The sequence below is a fragment of the Mustela nivalis genome (genome assembly GCF_964662115.1).
Source record: "Mustela nivalis genome assembly, chromosome: 5".
Lineage (NCBI taxonomy): Eukaryota > Metazoa > Chordata > Mammalia > Carnivora > Mustelidae > Mustela > Mustela nivalis.
In genome coordinates, this window is record NC_139024.1 from 144,731,190 (window position 1) to 144,749,572 (window position 18,383).

Genomic DNA, 18,383 nt, shown 5'->3' on the forward strand with positions numbered 1-18,383 from the left:
TCCTGCCCTGGCCTCACTCCAGCCTCATCGGTGCCATCTGCTGCCCAAAGCACCTGTGATGACCCCCAGGTGGGCAGGGGTATCATTTACCTGCTTCCTCACTGCCAACCTCTAATGGAGATTTCAGGAAACTTTCCACAGACAGCATGTGTCTTCCTTGTTAGAGTCCTTATTAATAAATCGAGAAGGTCATGCCCATACCATATTAAGCTGCTACCAATTACTCATGAGAGTCATTATCCACTGTAGACTATCGTCCCGTTCCGGGGAGAAAAGGAAATGCACCCAAAGGTTTGGATGTCTTAAGAATCCACATCTGGGGGCGCCTGGGTGGCTCAGTGGGTTAAGCCTCTGCCTTCGGCTCAGGTCATGATCTCAGGGTCCTGGGATCGAGACCCGCATCGGGCTCTCTGCTCAGCAGGGAGCCTGCTTCCCCCTCTCTCTCTGCCTGCCTCTCTGCCTACTTGTGATCTCTGTCTGTCAAATAAATAAATAAAATCTTAAAAAAAAAAAATAAAAGAATCCACATCTGGGGCGCTTGTGTGGATCAGCCGGTTAAGCATCCAACTCTTGGTTTTAGCTTGGGTCATGATCTCAGGGTCCTGGGATCAAGCCCACATCCCCTGCTCACGTGCTCTCTCTCTAAATAAATAAATAAAATCTTTAAAAAATAGAAGAAGAAGAAGAATCCACGTGTAGATCAAACATAAATGAGTGCTATGTTCATGGCTGAATCCCCAGTCTGGAGATCAGCACCGTGTGCTAGAACTTTCTGCAAAATTCTAGCAGCCTAGAACTTTCTGCCATGAGGGATATGTTCTGTGAGGCACTGTCCAACCTGGAAGCCACCAGCCAGCCATGTGTGAACTTTGAGCACTTGAAATGTGGCCAGGGCATCTGAGGAACTTCATGAATTGCTTATATTAGTTCTTTGTAGTGTGTGTAAATGTGAAGAGCCACACGCAAGAGTATAGCTAGCGGCTACTCGATCGCAAAGTACAGACCTAGACAGTGCCTGGTATACAGATGGTGCTCAGTAAGTGTCTGGTCGTGGGAAGAGTGAATGCAGTGAGTGGTTCACCACAGGAATGACAGCGAGAAGCAGGATTCTCGATTTTAGTGGGCACTCACTTTAAACAAACATCAGAGTCCGGTACTTTGATTGACTCTGCTTTACAGAGGAAGAAACTGAGGTTCAGAAGAGTTAAGTGGAGAGTCCATGGCCACACAGGATGTGGCAAGACCGGGACCCAGCCCCAAGTAGAGTGACCCAGTGGCCTCTTCAAAGTGGTCAACTTTGCCACTGATGAAAAAAAGCGTTCAGGAGCCTCCCTCTACTACAGGGCAACACCAAATTCAACAGGGGCCTTTTCCTTTTGAAATAAAGCAATGAAGATACGGTGTGTCACCTATGGCGATGTTTTATTCTTTCCTAAGATTTTATTTATTTATTTTTTTCATTTATTTGAGAGAGACAGAGAGCAAGTGCAGGGGCAGCGGAAGAGAGACAGAATCTCAAGCAGACTCCATGCTTACCGTGGAGCTCGATGCAGGGCTCGATCTGACGACCCTGAGATCGTGACCTGAGCTGAAACCAGGAGTCAGATGCTTAACTGACTGAGCTACCCAGGAGCCCCTGTGGAGATGTTTTAGATGTCTAGCTCATGCCGTCACCCCACAAGGCTCTGGTGACCAACTCCTGGATGCCAGGACAAGAGCTAACCATCCGTCCCACCACTGCAGCCTTTCCCTAAAACCATCTCCCCGGACAGCCAGCTACCCTGCGGGAGCCTCACAAGCACGGCAGCTCTGGCCTCCTGATGCCAACAAGCGCCTCCACACATCAAGCACTGAGTGTCCTTCTCCAAGGAGATCCTCTGATCCTTTCTCATGCCATGAATCACAGCCCCATTCCGGAACTGACCCTTGTACTATAAGGGGTTCCACTGTATCACAGGGGGACGCAAGTTTCCAAGTTTTCACTGCCATCGGACACAAACACAAAACCAGGAACGGAGCAGGCTCCCCCATCCTCAGCTGACCCCACTCTCCACCACAGCATGGTCCCCCGAGTCCGTCACACAGGGAGCTTTTGTCTTTACAGTGCTCTCGCTGAATGGATTTTTGTAACTCTTTTCACACCCTAAAAGGCGGCCATTTGTGCTCCTCTCAAGGGGGTTCTTTCCAATGATCCTCCAAGCTGTTTCCCTCACCTACCCCAGAGCTGTGTCATCTGTGACTGTCGCCATTTGGAACTGAGGGGAGAGAAAGATTTAAGTGGAACTTACTGCTGATGGCATGGGGGGTGATCTGCTGGCAAAATAATAATAATAATAATTCTAGATAAGAACAAATTTTTTTTTTAATTTTGGAGGTTTTTTTTAAAGATTTTATTTATTTATTTGACAAACAGAGATCACAAGTAGGCAGAGAGAGAGGAGGATGCAGGCTCCCTGCTGAGCAGAGAGCCTGATGCAGGGCTCAATCCCAGGACCCTGGGATCACGACCTGAGCAGAAGGCAGAGGCTTTAACCCACTGAGCTACCCAGGTGCCCCTAAATTTTGGACATTCTTAAAGTACCCTTTGTCCTAAGTGGTCAGTCATAGGATACACAATTTTCCTCAAAGTGTTGCTCCAGAACCAAGTGATGCCTTGGAAAGGACTTTATATCATAGAACTTTCTATTATCTTCCTTTACAATTATGTAACTATGACCCCCGCAAGCCCCCTTCTGGATTTAGTATAAGCCCCACCTCCTCCAGAAGGTCTTCCTGGACCATCTGGCCCTCAGAAATTCCTCTTTCCTCTGCTGTCAGGCAGGATCCATTATCTGCAAGGCCACCTCCTCAGGGACGCCTGCTGCCTGAGGAGCAGGGCCCCTGGGGACCCGTGTGGCCTTTCCTCACAGGCCCAGCGCATTTTATCTCTAACCTCAAACTCAAGTTCCCCACTCAGTGAAACACAGGCTCAGCAGTGAACTTTTTAACCAGCCTCTAGATCCAGCCCTTCTAGAAGACAACACAGCGATAATTCACCACCTATTACAGGACGACCCTGCCAGATCTCACTTCTGTGCAAGCCCCCCATTCACACATATAACACTTTTTGGGAGGGGAATTCTCTGCCTTATTGTTGGGTTTGTTGGTTGGTTTGTTCTGGGGTTTTTTTGTTTTCTGTTTTTTTCTCCTTCATTTTAGTACCTGTGTGGCTTGGCGTGGAGAAGCTACCCAGGTCTTGACAGACCCTGATTCCAATATTGATATTTGGGGCTAATCAATTGCCATAAGCAAATCCTTCTTGGCCTCACAGTATCACAATTCACTCTGTACTTAATCATGGACTTCACTGCGTTGTTGTGTGTTTGCATATGTTTATTTTGTGTCAAGAACAAAGACCGTATCTTACTATCTGGGGTATTGCTACCACAGCTAACAACAGTGCTACAGGCATTCAAAAACATTAATTAAATAAAAATAAATGAAGAAGAGAAACATTCTCTGGACACTGGGCAGAATAAGCGACCGAAGGATCCTGGACCACCTCGGATAATCTTCAAACTGGAAATGTCCCCAAAAGACCATTCAGCGCATCATCGGGGCCCACAGCAACGCCGGGGTCCCGGGCGTCAGTATCCGCTCACATGGCCGTCTCGCTTTTCTACATCATGAACCATTTCAGTGGATATTTGGCAAAGCTGATTTTACTTGGGCTGGAGAATTTGTTCAGCTGCATCTAGTTCCAAAATCAAAAACAAAGGGAAGTATTTGAAAACCCAACAGTCTACCCCTAACTTAACACCACAACAAAAATCACAAAACCAATGCTTACAACTCAGTAATAGGAAGACAACCTAATATAAAATTGCTCAAGAAATTGGAAGACCTATGACCGGCTAAGAAGCATACAGTAAGGTGCTCTACATCATTAGTTATTAGGGAAACGCAAATCAAAATCATGAGATCGCACAACATACTAACTATAATACTGACTGCACTCAAAAAAGGCTGACAATGGGGCACGTGGGTGGCTCAGTCCGTTGAGCATCTGCCTTCAGCTCAGGTCATGATCTCAGGGGCCTGGGACTGTGTCCCATGTTGGGAATCCCTGCTCAGCAGGGAGTCTCCCTCTCTCTCTGCCCATCCCCCACCTCCCACTTATGTTCTGTGTGTCTCAAATAAATAAAATCTTTTAAAAAAAATTTAAAAAGGTTGACAATACCAAGTGTTGGTGATAGTGTAGAGAAATTAGAATATTCCTACATTGGGGCGCCTGGGTGGCTCAGTCATATTCCTACATTGGGACGCCTGGGTGGCTCAGTCATTAAGGGTCTGCCTTCGCCAGGGTTCTGGGATCAAGCCCCATATTGGGCTCCCTGCTCAGTGGGAGGCCTGCTTCTCCCTCTCCCACTCCCCCTGCTTGTGTTCCATCTCTCACTGTGTCTCTCTCTGTCAAATAAATAAAGAAAATCTTTAAAAATAAAAAATAAATAAAAATAATAGAATATTCCTACATAGGTGGTAGGGATATATAATGGCACAGCTACTTCAATTTTTTTCATTTACTTGAGACAGAAAGAGAGGGAATGCATGAGCGGGGGGAGGGGCAGAGAGAGAGGAACAGTCTCCAGCAGATTTGGCACTGATCTTGACCCTGAGATCACAACCTGAGCTGAAACCAAGAGTTGGACAGGTACAGCTGCTTCAGAAAGCAGTTTGGCAGTTAGTTAAAAGGCCCGTTCTTAGAGATCTTTCCTCGAGAAGTGAAAGCCTGGGTCTACAAAAGACTTGGGTGTAAATGTTCACAGCAGCATTATTCATTACATTAAAAGCTGGAAACAATACAAACACCAAGCGAAATGGCGAACGGATAAACAAAACTGTGGTATGTCCATACAACAGAATATTACTTGGCAATAAAAAAGGAGTGGCTTTCTGACAGATGCAGCAATGTGGGTGAAGATCAAAAACATGCGAAGTGAAGGGCATCTGGATGGCTCAGTTGGTTAAGTGTCTGCCTTGGGCTCAAGTCATGATCTTGGGGTCTTGGAATCGAGCCCTGCCTTGGGCTCCTTGCGCAGTGGGAAGCCTGCCTCTCACTCTCTCTCTGCCTACTGTTGCCTCTGCTTGTGTTCTCACTGTCAAATAAATAAAATCTTTAAAAAAAAATGCTAAGTGAAAGAAGCCAGACACAAAAGACTACACGTTATGGGATTTCATTTATAAGAGATTTCTAGAAAAAGCAAAATGATAGGTATAGATCACACGCATGGTTGCCTGGGGCTTGGTACAGGAATCGGGGCTAGTTGCAAACTGACAGGAAGAAATTCTTGGGGATGTTGGGAGTATCCTAAAACTTTCTACAAGACTATATACATTTACTAGAAGTTAGTGAACCTCAAAGGGGAAACCTTATGCTCTATCAAATTTATCTTAATAAAGCAAAAAAGCAATGCAAAAGCTACACACCAACTTAACTGGGGCTTCAAAACTCTATGGCTTCAGTTTATAGATATTATGCTAGCTAAAAGAGCTTTTCGGTACCATAAAACCTATTATAGTTGGAAATTAGAAATTTTACAAACACGTCGTATCATTTTAATGGAAAGTTATTTTTTCTGAAATTTTTAAATAATCCACAGGGCATTAACAATTCTCAAGGTAAGTCTAAACTCCAAGGTGTCCCGGCTTGCTTAAACCTGAGAAGCCGGCTTCCCCAAAGCCCTGTTGACAGATGCAGAACTGGTCAGGTTAAAGGGTTCATGTGGGTCTTGGCAATGAAGATTTGAAAGCCTTTTCCCCCCAACAGCCCCCCTTGGTTGAGTCTGAACCCAGAAGATTTGTTTTGCCTTCAAGGTCTTCCTGCTTTAGAGGAAGATGCTCAGAAAGTACTCTCCGAGGGACCCACATGCACCAGCGGGGCTCAAGGGAGCAGCTTCCACGCCAGACCCACCCATCAGGTCCATCACTTCCCAGCTTGCCTGGCTGGGCGGACTTGATCCAGAAAAAACATGGATTCATCAAGGTTCTCCAGAGAAAATGAACCAGTAATGGGGTGGGGTGGGGTGGGGTGGGGGGATGTGTGGGGAGAGGGAGAGAGAGAGAGAGAGAGAAAGAGGGGGAGAAAGAGGAGGTAAGGAGGAAGGTGGGAGGAAGAGGGGGCTGGGGGGGGGAGACAGAGAGAAGGGGCAGGGAGGGAGAAGGTGGGGAGGGGGGAGCAGAAGAGGAGAGGGAAGGAGGGGGAGGGGTGGGGGTGAGGGAAGGGGAGGGATGGGGGCAGGGGAGGCTGAGGGGAAGGGGGGAGGGGGAGGGGAGGGGGAGAGAGACCATGCGTGGGCAAGTGAGAGCAAGGTAGGTTTCTTTTTAAGCAATTGGCTCACACAATTATGGGGCCCCGGCAAGTCCAAGATGAGCAAGGCCAGCAGGCTGGAGACCTAGGAAGGGCTGATGTTGCAGTTTCCAGTGTGAAGCGATCTGAAGGTAGAAATTCCTCTTCCCAGGACCTCCGTCTTACTCTTGACTCCTGACACCTTGGAGGCTACCCTAACGGGTCTCTGCCTCACCGCGGTCCTCGGCTGGCGGGCGAAGGCTGGGCAGGAGGGGCTGGACCATAGAACCACCTCACAAAGCCAGTTATGTGTATCTGCTTTCCCATCCCGTATTTTACCAACACGGACACCCTCAATGTAATAATAATGACGACAAGGCAGGCATCAGTTTATCGTCCCATACGTGTGCTCTTTCCACTGCTTTTTACCACGGCCATTATGCCAAGCGGCGAAATGCCAAGCGTGTATTTGAAGAAAGGATATAGAGAACCTACAAAGTCAAGAACGGTCTGTGTTTGCAGAATCTTCAAGCCAGTCTGTGGCCTCGGCATCAGTGCCTTCTAGGAGTGGAGCACTCCTAAGCCCTACGGCCCCGTTTCCCGCCAGTAGAGGGTCCCCATGGTGTTTTGTGATGACCCCCCCACGTGACCAGATAACCTCCAAGAGGACTGAGCCGAGAGAAAGCATCAGACGCGAGCAGGGACCACCGGGAGTGGGGGCTGGGCGGGGGTCTCTAAACCCATAATATTTGTATTTAGGAATTCTGTCCCAAACCCAGGGCCTGGTCTAAAGAAGGATGGGGGATGGGGCCCACACACAGAGTTCAGCGTTTGCAGGCACCTGCTCAGGCCTCCGCTACGTCCCTGCCCCTAAGCTCTGAGGAAGGCCTGCATTATTCCCACAGGTAATGGTACATCCTCACAGCAACACGGTGCACTCCTGGGAACACCATCAGTGCCTTCCACACCCCGGACCCAGGAAGCAAGTAAACCCCACATCTGAAGATTGGCTTAGGCGCATTCCCTTTAAAAAATAAAAAATTTTGGAAAAGGGGCATGTGGGTGGCTCAGTGGATTAAGCATCCAACACTGGGTTTCGGTTCAGGTCATGATTTCAGGGTCGTGGGATCGCGCCCCACATCAGGCGGGAAGCTGTTTGAGACTCTCTCCCTCTCTGTCCCTCTCTCCCTCCCCTTATTCTCTCTAAATAAAGAAATCTTTTGGGGCACCTGGGTGGCTCAGTGGGTTAAAGCCTCTGCCTTTGGCTCAGGTCATGATCTCAGGGTCCTGGGATCAAGCCCCATATCGGGCTCTCTGCTCAGCAGGGAGCCTGCTTCCTCCTCTCTCTCTCTGCCTGCCTCTCTGCCTACTTGTGATCTGTCTGTCTCTGTCAAGTAAATAAATAAAATCTTTTAAAAAATAAAGAAAAAAAGAAAGAAAGAAATCTTTTAATAAATACATAAAGAATTTTTAAAACCTTTTAACTGTATTTTCTGAATCTGGCAGAAGGGAATCATGTCTAATACATACAAAAACCAAATCTTCAAAAGTAACATTTGGAATAGGCTGAAGAATTGACCACCCTGAGGGGAAACAGAATGACATTTATGGAACTTATACAGATAGCGGGGTGGGGCAGGGTGGCTAAGTCTTTATACACCTCCTCTGATTGTAACTGTCATACCAATCTTGTATCATAGTATCTTTAGTTCCATTTTATTGATCAGAAGACTGAGGCTCAGCAGATGATTATACAGTTGTAACCTGCCAACCTTTTCTATCATCAGCAGGTCTGTCAATCACGACGCTGTCTACAGTGATGGGCTATGACCGCCCTCAATCAATATATGTAACTAATTGCCAGTGTATTTCTTTCTTGGTGAAACCCTTAAAACAGGCTATTTACTTCCACCATTTTTTTTTGTAAGAGAGCAAGCATTAGCATGAAAGGCAAAGGCAGAGGGAGAAGCAGGCTCGGGCCCGATGTGGGGCTGGATCCCACAGCCCTGAGATCAAGACCTAGGCCAAAGGCCGATGCTTAACCAACTGGGCCACCCAGGTGCCCCTACTTCCACTTTTTTTTGGGGGGGGGGTTCTTCCCCCGTTTTAGGATCAAAATGCCCAATCTCTTCCTATAGCTTCTTCTCACTCATACATTTTCAAAGCCAGATATCATCAGCAAAATAATCACTCAACTGCACCTAATTTCAATTAGATGAAATGAGATTGGTGATGCTTGACTTTTCCTAACAGTACACAGTCATCTCTGCCATTTACATAATGCCCCAGGGCTTCCTCAACCCTATTCCAAGCTGACAGACCAAAACCATTTCACTCAGTGCTCAGGGGCAGAAAGCCAGAGAGAAAAACACAATTCCCTCTTCCACACAGTCTTAGGAGAGAAATACATCCAGAAGAGAGGTCGAGGGGGAATTGGGATTCCAGAACGGTTACTACCACGTCCAAAGAGGACGTCTGATCATCTCCTCCCTACTGCTGCCTGTGTGGTCACCACGCCTGCCCAGCCCTGCTTCCTCCCTCCACGGGGGGGTCGGCAACCACGGAAAGTCTGCAGGAGGGCAGGAAAGGGCACAAAGGGCACAGTGCTCCAGGTCCTCAGCTAAGGATGCCGAACGTGACCGGGCAAGACGGATGTGCAGTCAATGCTCAAGGAAACTCAACGGCCTTATTTCCCATCCCAAAGGAGCCTGCCCCTCCCATGAAGAGGCTTCCCCCAGAGTCTGCGCTAAGGTCTCCAAATACTGGGGCAGGGAACATGAAGACAGACATCGTCACATCACACACTAAAGTCAACGAATTATTTTAACACAGTTCCCCAGCCAGGTTAATTATTCACAGCAGGGTTGGTCTTGTTTTCTCAAAGGCACAGAGCTACCACCACATCTCTGTGTCTGGCCGCCACCGCAGGCACATCACCTGGGAGCTAGAAAGAAATTCTAAACCCTGGGTCCCACCCTGGAATCAGCATTTTGACAAGACTCCTCAACCCAGGCCCCCTAGCCCTTCCCCCACCTTCACTCCCCACGGGGCAGAGGGGGTGAGTGCCTGTGTGAATGTCTGGGAGGCACTGGGCTAGGCAGGCAGCACAAAATGTTACTGATTGATGGACCCATCCAGCTGGTAATCTTTTGCCTTCCCCAAGCATTCATTCATTCATTCATTGGAAAGGCATTCATTCGTCATTTAGCAAATATTTATAGTGTGCCTACTGGGTGACTCAGCGCCTGGCACTGTCTAGGGGAGATAAGGCCACCCTGGTGAGCAAAGCAGGCACAGGCCCTACTTCAAAGAAATTTCTTTCCAGTTGGGGAGAGAAATAGCAAGTAAGGGAACAAGCAAACAAACGGAAAGAGGTCATCACTAACAGCGACAGCGCTACCAAGAACATGAAGCCACAGACAGCTTCTGCGCAGGGAAGGACATAGAACCACATACGTGTCTGTATGCCACTCACCTGCTGTATAGAGACTAGACCGGATAAGGAACAAGAGTGGACCTAGGGAGGCAGCGAGCAGGTGGCTCATTGCCCAGTCTAGGGGCTGGAGAACAAATCAGACTTGGGATTTGACTAACCCCTCACCCCCAAGGCTGGCTGGGAACTGAGCTGCACTGGAAACAAAGGTGAGTGAGCCCATCCTGGCTGCCTTCAGGCACGGGGCAATCAAGAGGCTTGCAGAGTGAGGCACACGAGGAAACCTACAAACAGCAGCGTCACTTCAGGAGCCAGTTCATTGGGCAACATCTTTGTTAAAGGAAATGAGCACATACTTTTTGACCAGCAGCTCACATATTTACCCTACAAGCACACTGGTGTGTGTGCAAAGGGAAATAGGTTCTAGGTTATTCATTACACATTTGGAGAAGCAAAACACTGGGAACAACCTAAATGCTGAGTAATAAGGAACTGGTTAAGTCAATTTTGATTTATCCACATAATGAAATACTACAGCAAAAAAATAACATGGATACTTCCCTATGCTGGTTTTTTTTTACATGAATATGGGTGTGTATGTGAGCGTATACATAAATTCTTCTCAAGATAATACTGTTGCATGACAAAAGCAAGCTATATAAGTGTGTATGAGATGTTACCAACTGTGTCAAAAAGCTTTAAAAAACGCCCAGACACCTATTTGCTAACACATACCTAGCAAAACCTTCCAAGGTTGACATTAAAAAAGCAAACAAAACAACAACAGAACAACCTGGCACTGCCTCTAGTTGAAGAACAGGGACTGGGGGTCACTTACCCCTCACTGTATGCTTTTATAGTATTTACCATTCGTAACACGTGGATATAGAACCTATTCCAAATAACTAAGTGAAATTTAAATTTTACCCAAATGCACTAAAATAGGTTCAAGAAAAGGCAGCTATTGGTGCTGCGAGCCCAGCAGGGTAGGTGAGGGGCGAGACTTCAGGGAGGAGGCAACCCTGGGGCCAAGTCTTGCAGGACGGACAGGCATCCATCACAAACACAAGGCAGAAGGTTCCAGACAGAGGCATGGACCTATAATCAAACAGGGTCCGTCTGAGGACACACCAGGAGTTCTGGGTTTAGCCGAAGCCCGTTAGGGTTCCAGAACGGCCAGCAGGACAGAAGCCGGGGCAAAGTTCATCACAGGCCAGCCCTTGCCAGTCAAGCCAAGAAGTCGAGACTCTTCCTAGAAGCGACGAAAGTGGGGGCACAGTGACACGATCGAGCCTGCGGTTCTTCAAGGAAAGGCTGGCAGTGGTGTGGAAGACAAAGGCAGGCGGCGGTGTGGAGGGGCAGGCGGGAACCTCGCTTCAGAGACCTAGGTAGGGGCCTCGTTCCTTCTACGGAGGAAGCGATGATGGAGAAAAAGGAACAGAGTCAAGAGAGAACAGATTCCACGCGTGGGGTAAACGGGAACAAAGGAGAACGCCAACGATCTCATCCGAGCTACTTGGATCTGACAGAAGGAACTAAGGCCAAGAAGCAAGTTTAGGGGATAGAAGAGCAAGAAAAGAGGCAGAAGGGTGGGTTCAAATCCCTAGCTGTCTGTGCCTGAGCAAGGCTGCTCAGCTCTCTGAATTTTAGTTTGCCTCATTTGTACAACGGGGCTAACGTCTATGCTAGGGGCCCATTCTCACAGTGAAGGGGAGTGTTTTATACAAGGCACTTGCCACATTGCCTGGCATGCGTTAAAATTGTACAAAAGGATGCAGAAAGTCTCTACCACAGAGAAATGCCTAGTTCACCAAAGGACGGATCTCAAGGGAATTTTTAGAAATTCAAGGAGGATGTCTATGTTTCTACTGACTCCAAGTGTTATTCCTCCATGGTCCCCAGACCATCCCTCACCTTGACACACCAGAGACCTGAGTGTGGATGGAGGGCCACAGACCACTTGCCATCGCTGGGCAAGCAACTCAAAGGCCAGGCTTTGGCCAAAAGAAGGACACTTCACTGGGGCCAGTCAACAGTGGCTTGTTTCAACACCAGGCAAACACCACCATCTATAAACCCCCAACGGCCAAACCAGCTCTGTAACTGTTCGGGTGTTTCACTTCCTCTGGTGTGTGTGTGTGTGTGTGTGTGTGTGTGTGTTGGACCTCTAACCATGACAGCCAAGCACACCAAGACGAAGCCCCAGCTGCAAACTTGCAGATACAATGTGAAAGAGAGGGACCTCTGGGCATTTTCCAGTGAAGACAACTGGGGAATGAGACAAAGCCCAGCCTCACCTAAATTCAATGCCCCCACCCCCAGCATTCTCTATAATCACGAAGTATCTCAAATTACCTGCAAAATCAGGTTTTTTAAAAAAAAGCCCCAAGACTTACTACAAAAATATAAACAAAACCCTAATCTTCAGTCATGATTATTAAACTAGGTCTATTTCTGAAGACCCTTGCTTGGTTTTCAAGAGGTAACCCATGTTAATCTTGTCAAGGAAAAAAAAAAGTCATAGGAATTTTTGAAAATAAGAACAGAAGTATCCAGAAATGTATTATTTGTGCCACTTCTCTCCAACCCAGAGCCCCCAAGAGATGGTCAGAAAACAGGAACATCCTTGTTCTCCAAATGGTCACTCTCCTGGAGATAGGCCTTACCAGTGCTGACCTGCAGGACTGTGCTGCCACAGTGGGGAAAAGCAGTGTTACAAGGTCTTTCTGATATAACCAGTCATTGGCTCTCTATAAAACAGAGCTCAGGACCGACCTGTTGGATACAAAGTGTTCTAACAGATTTATGCTATTTGGATGGTTATAAGCTATCTGATAATGCACAGATCCCCTGTAAACACAAAGGTGAGCAACCTAATACATAAGATTACATCAAACAGGAAAGTCAGAACCCAATGCCATTCAATTCAAGACCAAAGAAAATAAGGCACAAAGGTCAGAAACTTAATGAAATTAACATGAAAACAAACGGACAGCCTTGGGCAGCCTCTTAGGAATTCTATCAGAAGTCCCTGCTCAGAGTCAAGAGCAGAATGGCCTGATTAAAAAAAAAGTGGTTTTCTAGGAAGAAAGAGTTCTATCTTCCGGTCCTAGATCTCTGAAGATAGAATTGACATATAGGTACATTTCACCCACCCTAAATTCATGCCAGTTTAAAAAAAAATAAGACATGCCTTCCAAGATGACATAAATTACCATTGATTGGCTTGAGTACTGTCCCTGCTCGTGCCCTATTACTCTTCTTTAATGTCGTGTCCTGTGCCATAAGCTCTGTCTCTTTCCTCATCAATAAAAATTCCAGCTTTTAAGGTGGGTGTTCCATTTCCTGGGAGAGTAAGAAGTGAGCAGTATTCCTGAGACTGTCTTAGGTACGAACGTACAAAAACTGCTGGTGGACAAACTATGCGCTCCTGTTTCCTCCGGGCAGGGCAGGGACACCGATGCTCCTGAGTTCTGAGTGTTCAGACCGCTTGGGTTTGGTGGGGGGACCGGATGGCGAAGGGGCGGTGAAATCATTCCCAACCTGCTTGTCAACCTCAGGCCTGGGAACTTTCCTGATGGTTATTAAGGAGGGACTACAGCATGCTCCCACGTGAAACTGGCTGCGTTGGGCCTTTTCCCACACAAAACATCCCTGCCTCCGCAACTAGTGCGCCCATCGCCCCCCCCCCCCAAATTTAAGATCGATCATTTCAAACCCACGCGGAAGACAATCCCCAATTCCCCAGCTGCCACACTCGACAGTTCAATTCCCCCTGGTGGTTCTGTCAAACCGGTTGGTTACGGACCTAGGACCCCCCTGGCAGTCGTCCCCCACCCCCATCCAACCAGTCCCGCCATCCTCGCTTACGGCGAAGGCGGAATCATCCCGGTTGAACACCCCATTCTAATCTCACACCGAACTAAGAGCAGTAAGAAGCAAACCGGCCTAGCAGGGCGCCACAGCTGCTACCCGTCAGGTAGTCCACCGCCCCCAGGAATATCCGCCACACGTGTGGGGCCCCTCATTCGGGCGTTCCTGGGCCGCGCACTCGCCTCTCGCAGGCGCGCACCCACGCACACACTCGGGGCACTAACAGGCACAGCTGCGGACTTAGTTTTCTCTTCCTGAGCGCGGCTCCTGCCCAGTCCTCCGCAGCGGATCCGGCTCGTCGCCAGCCCCGGAACACACGCCTCCTCCAGCCTCCGCGCCACGCACGTGGGAAGGCGCGTCCAGGTGGTGCCAGAAGGGAGGAAAGAAGCGCAGAGGCAGGGAAGGCCGGGGATGAGGAAGGAGGGAGCTCCGAGTGGCATGTGGCATCTCAGGTCCCCGGGCCGGCGTGGATGCCTCGTAAGCCTCTGGGATGCAGAGGGGGCGAGGGCAGAAAAGCAGCAGGGGAGGGAAGGAGCTGGAGGGGAGAGGGAAGGGGGTCGCTCACCCAGGGTTTTGACAGCGATCTGCCTGGTGAGGGGCGGCGGCAGGTTGATGCACACCAAGTCCACGTCCTGATGCAGCAGCACCTCGTCAATGCGGCTGGTGTAGAAGGGGACGCTCATCTCCTTGGCCAGCTCCTCCGCTTCCTCTTGCGTGCGGCCCCACAGCGCCTTCACCGCGAAGCCCTCATCTTTCAGCAGCGGGATGATGACACGGGCCGTGAGGCTGGTGCCGAACACGCCCACCCCGGGAAGCATGGCTGCTCTGGTCCGCCGGGTTCTGCTTTAGCTCAGATCTCCAATCCAACGCGCTCACACACACACCCCTCTAGCCAGTCCTGCGCCCGGCTCGCCGCGGTGCGCCAGCCGCCCGTGCCCCGGGCAAGGCGCCCGGGTGCCGGGAGCGCACCGAGCTGCGGGCGGAGCAGGCTCGGGGCGCCTCAGTACGGCGTCTGCTGCAGTGTCCGCCACGCGGGGCTCTCGTCCCTCCCGGGGGCGGCGGCAGGGACCCCCGCGGGGCGCCCGAGGCCCCGAAGCCCCGCGGAGCCCCGGCTCAGGCGGCACCCCCGCCGCAGCGCCGGCCGGCTCGGCGAGCCCCGCCGCGGCCGCCCCATGGCCGGCTCATCCCCGCGTCCGCGCCTCCGCAGCTCCGGCGACCCGCTCTCTCCCGCGTGGTTTCCGCAGCCGGCGACTCGCACGCACGAGCCTCTACAGCCTGCCCGAGCACCGACCCGCGAGGCTGCGGGGTCCCCTTTCTCGCCCGCCCGCGGCTCGGAATGAAATAATCCAGCGGCCGCCAGGAGGCCGGCTAAGCACGCGGCTCGGAGGGCGCCGGGCGCGGATCTCGAGCTGCAGCGCGGCGCGGGCGGCCACGACCCGGCGCCAGCCTCCTCATTCTGCTGCCATGTTCGCTCACCGCGCGGCTCGGGCGGCCTCGGCCCCAGGCCGGCTCCGGCTCCGGGATCCCGCGGGGACGAGGGCGGAGTTGGGGAGTTTGGCTGTCAGCAGCCGGGGTGGTGCCGCACCGCCCCCGCCGCAGCGCCGCGCGCCATTGGCCGCGGCGCGCCGCCCCCGCCCCGCAGCCGCGGGCTCCCGGTGCGCGCCGCGCGGGGCCCAGGAACCCAGCCCGGCTCCTCCCCCCGCCCCGCCCCGAGCGCCCGCGGTCCCTCGGTGGCTTCCCTTTCTTCGCCCTCACCTCCTCCTTCCCTCCCTCGCCTCTTCCCAAACCCCGCCCCAAGCAGGCCAATAAATCCGTCAGGGCCCGGCGCGCCCTTCTGGGCGTGTCGTCAGTCCCTGGGAAGCGGCCAGTGGGCGACTCGTCCCCTGGGAGTCTGGGGGCGGGGGGCGGGCATCGAGGGGTGCGCGGCGGAGAGGGAGCTTTTCCTTCGTGCAGAGAACCACTGTAGGGACGCTTACCAGGCCCTCCCTCTGAATCCTTGCACTAACCTTAAGGTTATTGGTGCAACCCCTTTACCTGATGATGCAGTTGAGTCCCGGGAAAGGTAAGTGACTTACACAAGGTCACACGATAGGTAAGCCGCAGGCCTGACTTTGGAATCCAGGCATGGCTCCAGAGTTTGGGCGGTGAGCTGGAGAGTTCTCTCTCCCAAGCAAGCTTGCTCCAGTCCTGTGCCACCCCTCCCGCAGTGGGAGCACCGGCCGGTCGCCTTCCTCCCAGGCTTCTTAATAGGCTCTGCCTTCCCCGCGAGGCCAGCGCCTGAGCAGACGCTAGGTGTGGGGTCCCCAAGCGGCTGCGGCACGTGTGTGCATGTCTGGGTTTTGAGACGGAGAGGACGCCCTGGCCAGAAGAAACTGCGCCAGGTCACTCGACCTCTGGCTTTGGCTTCTTTCGCCGCTTGCCGCCCTACACCAACCCCCACCCATTCCCTAGCGTCCATCCCCACCCCCACCCTCTGCTCCTGCCTGGGCACGTGCCGGCGGGTAGGTAGTAAACCCTCAATAAGCACTTGCTAAATAAATGAATATTCACCGAATGTCCACTTTGTGCCGGCTTGGTGCCGGGATGCGGGACCCAAAGCTGAAAGGTACGGGACTTGGCTTCCAGCTCAAAGTCTCTTGAGAGGTCAGGGGTCCGGGCATGTTCCTCTCTTGTCTTCACTCAGCTTACCGTGGCACATGGTCTGCTTCAACACGGGAGTGGAAAACGTGATATCTGCAAGCATTTAAAACCGCTTGTAACAACTGGCAGTGGGGCGGGCGCGTGGAGAGAGCAGTATACCAAAGAGGCTCGTGTGTTGCAATGGGGGAAGGTGGCTGACCTCCGGGCGTTAGAAGAAAAGCACAGAGGACACTGAGTGCTCTGAGTGGCTGCCAGCGGCCTGGGAAGGTCTGAGACAAAAGGAGTATTGCCATCTGTACTGACAGGCTTCTTTTGAGCAGATGTTTTTGTTAAGAACAGAGGCAGGAACGCCTACAGGGGCAAAGGGTCCAGGCAGTGGTGTCAGATGCGAGGCACCATCCCCCTGCACAAGAGGCCAGGCCACATGTCAGCGATGGCAGCCGCTCATTTGGAGCTGGGGATGTGGCACTTGGCATTGGGGTTGGAACCAGAGCCAGAGTACCTGGAGTTCATTGTCCTCTGTCATTTGCTAGCCGTGGGACCTTAAGCAAATTACTTCCCCTTTTGGGGCCACCGTTCTATCTGCTAGGTCAGGGTAATAATGGCATATACAAAGGCTTTTGGGGGGCGCCTGGGTGGCTCAGTGGGTTAAGCCGCTGCCTTCGGCTCAGGTCATGATCTCAGAGTCCTGGGATCGAGGCCCGCATCGGGCTCTCTGCTCAGCAGAGAGCCTGCTTCCCTTTCTCTCTGACTGCCTCTCCATCTACTTGTGATTTCTCTCTGTCAAATAAATAAATAAAATCTTTTAAAAAAAAAAAAAAGGCGTTTGGAAGACTGTATTGACTATTTCTCTAAGGTCCTTAGCATAGAGTCTGGCACATAGTAAGCTCCAGATAAATGTTAAATAAATATGGAGAAGGTGTATTACCAACATCGGTTCTTGATAGGAGAGCCAATTATATGAGGGCAGTAATATCTAGGCAGGAAGAAGTAGCTGGTTTGTGTTCTTTTAAAGGGAACTCTACTCTTGGCTTTTATGTAAGTAAAAATAAACCTGTGTTTATTTTTAAGCAAACTGTGTATAAAACAAAATAAAATAAATCTGTATAATAGCGAAAGAAAATGATGACATTTGATTCTCATCGAATGCATAAAACAAACATCATCCCTATTTCATAGAAGACAAAACTAAATCCTGGCAGCAACTCATATGTATAGATCTAAAAGAAAAGGCTTAATTTCCCCCTTTCCCCCCAAACCCCCTAAACCATTTTCCCCCCAGTCATTCCCATCTCAACAAATGGCACTGCCGGCCCACTATTTGGCCAAAAACCGTGGAGGCATCCAGGGTCCTCTCTCACATACTCTCCATAATGGAGGCATCAGCAGGCCCTGTCTGCTCAGCTTGCAAAATGCATCGAGAGTCTGACAGCTTCCCTGCGTGGTGGGAACTCGGGGTCACCATCCTCACCGCCTAGACCACAACATTCACCTCTGCGCTGGTCACACTCCTTGCACACTTACTGCTTCCCCTGCAGTCCACACAGCAGCCAGGGTGAACTTTTTTTTTTTTTTTTTACAATGTTAGATGTTAAAATCTAACAATCTAATTTCTAGTCTTTAAAATATTAAAATATTTCTTTGACAGAGAGCAAGCACTAGCAGGAAAGGCAGAGAGAATCTCACGCAGACACCACACCGAGTGCAGAGCCCAACATGGGGCTTGATCTCACAACCATGAGATTAGGACCTGAGCCAAAACCAAGAGTTAGATGCTGAACCAACAATACAGCCCAGGTGTCCCAGACAGAGAGAACCTTTAAAAGATAAATCCTAACGTGTCCCCCCAGGCTTGACACCTACCAGTGAAAACGCCAATAGCCTCAGGATGGCCTGAAAAGCTCTTCCTGAGCTAACCCCTTGCCTTGGACACCTCTTCACTTAAAGCTTTCCACCCCACTGCCTGCATTCCAGCACAGTGGCCTCAAAACCTGTTTGTGTCTCAGGACCTTTGCACTTGCTGTTTCCTCTGCATGCACCCCTTCTACCCCGACATATCTACATGACTCACTCTCCCCCCTTTACTCAGGTCTCTGCTCCCATATCCCCTCC

At 50.6% G+C, this 18,383-nt stretch overlaps 2 protein-coding genes and 1 long non-coding RNA gene across 5 annotated transcripts in view; 1 reads left to right on the forward strand and 2 right to left on the reverse strand.

Annotated features, from left to right (window-relative positions):
- The window catches only part of GFOD1 (Gfo/Idh/MocA-like oxidoreductase domain containing 1), a 103,278-nt gene extending 88,791 nt beyond the window's left edge, over window positions 1–14,487 (reverse strand). Inside the window, exon 1 of one of the 3 annotated variants that reach the window (XM_082730231.1) lies at window positions 14,197–14,487. In XM_082730231.1, coding sequence (XP_082586357.1) covers window positions 14,197–14,449 — 253 coding nt within the window. In that variant the 5' untranslated portion in view covers window positions 14,450–14,487. The other 2 variants (XM_082730233.1, XM_082730232.1) reach the window with 2 other exon arrangements.
- SIRT5 (sirtuin 5) overlaps window positions 344–18,383 on the forward strand; it is a 117,798-nt gene continuing 99,758 nt past the window's right edge. The window contains exon 1 of the mRNA XM_082730221.1: window positions 344–366. The gene's annotated coding sequence lies outside the window, so the exon portion shown is untranslated. The remainder of the gene's footprint in view (window positions 367–18,383) is intronic.
- Window positions 3,355–13,796, reverse strand: LOC309864579. The gene is made up of 2 exons (XR_014311619.1): window positions 12,974–13,796; window positions 3,355–3,733 (listed from the first exon to the last, which is right to left on the reverse strand). It is a non-coding gene; the product is annotated as an uncharacterized lncRNA (long non-coding RNA).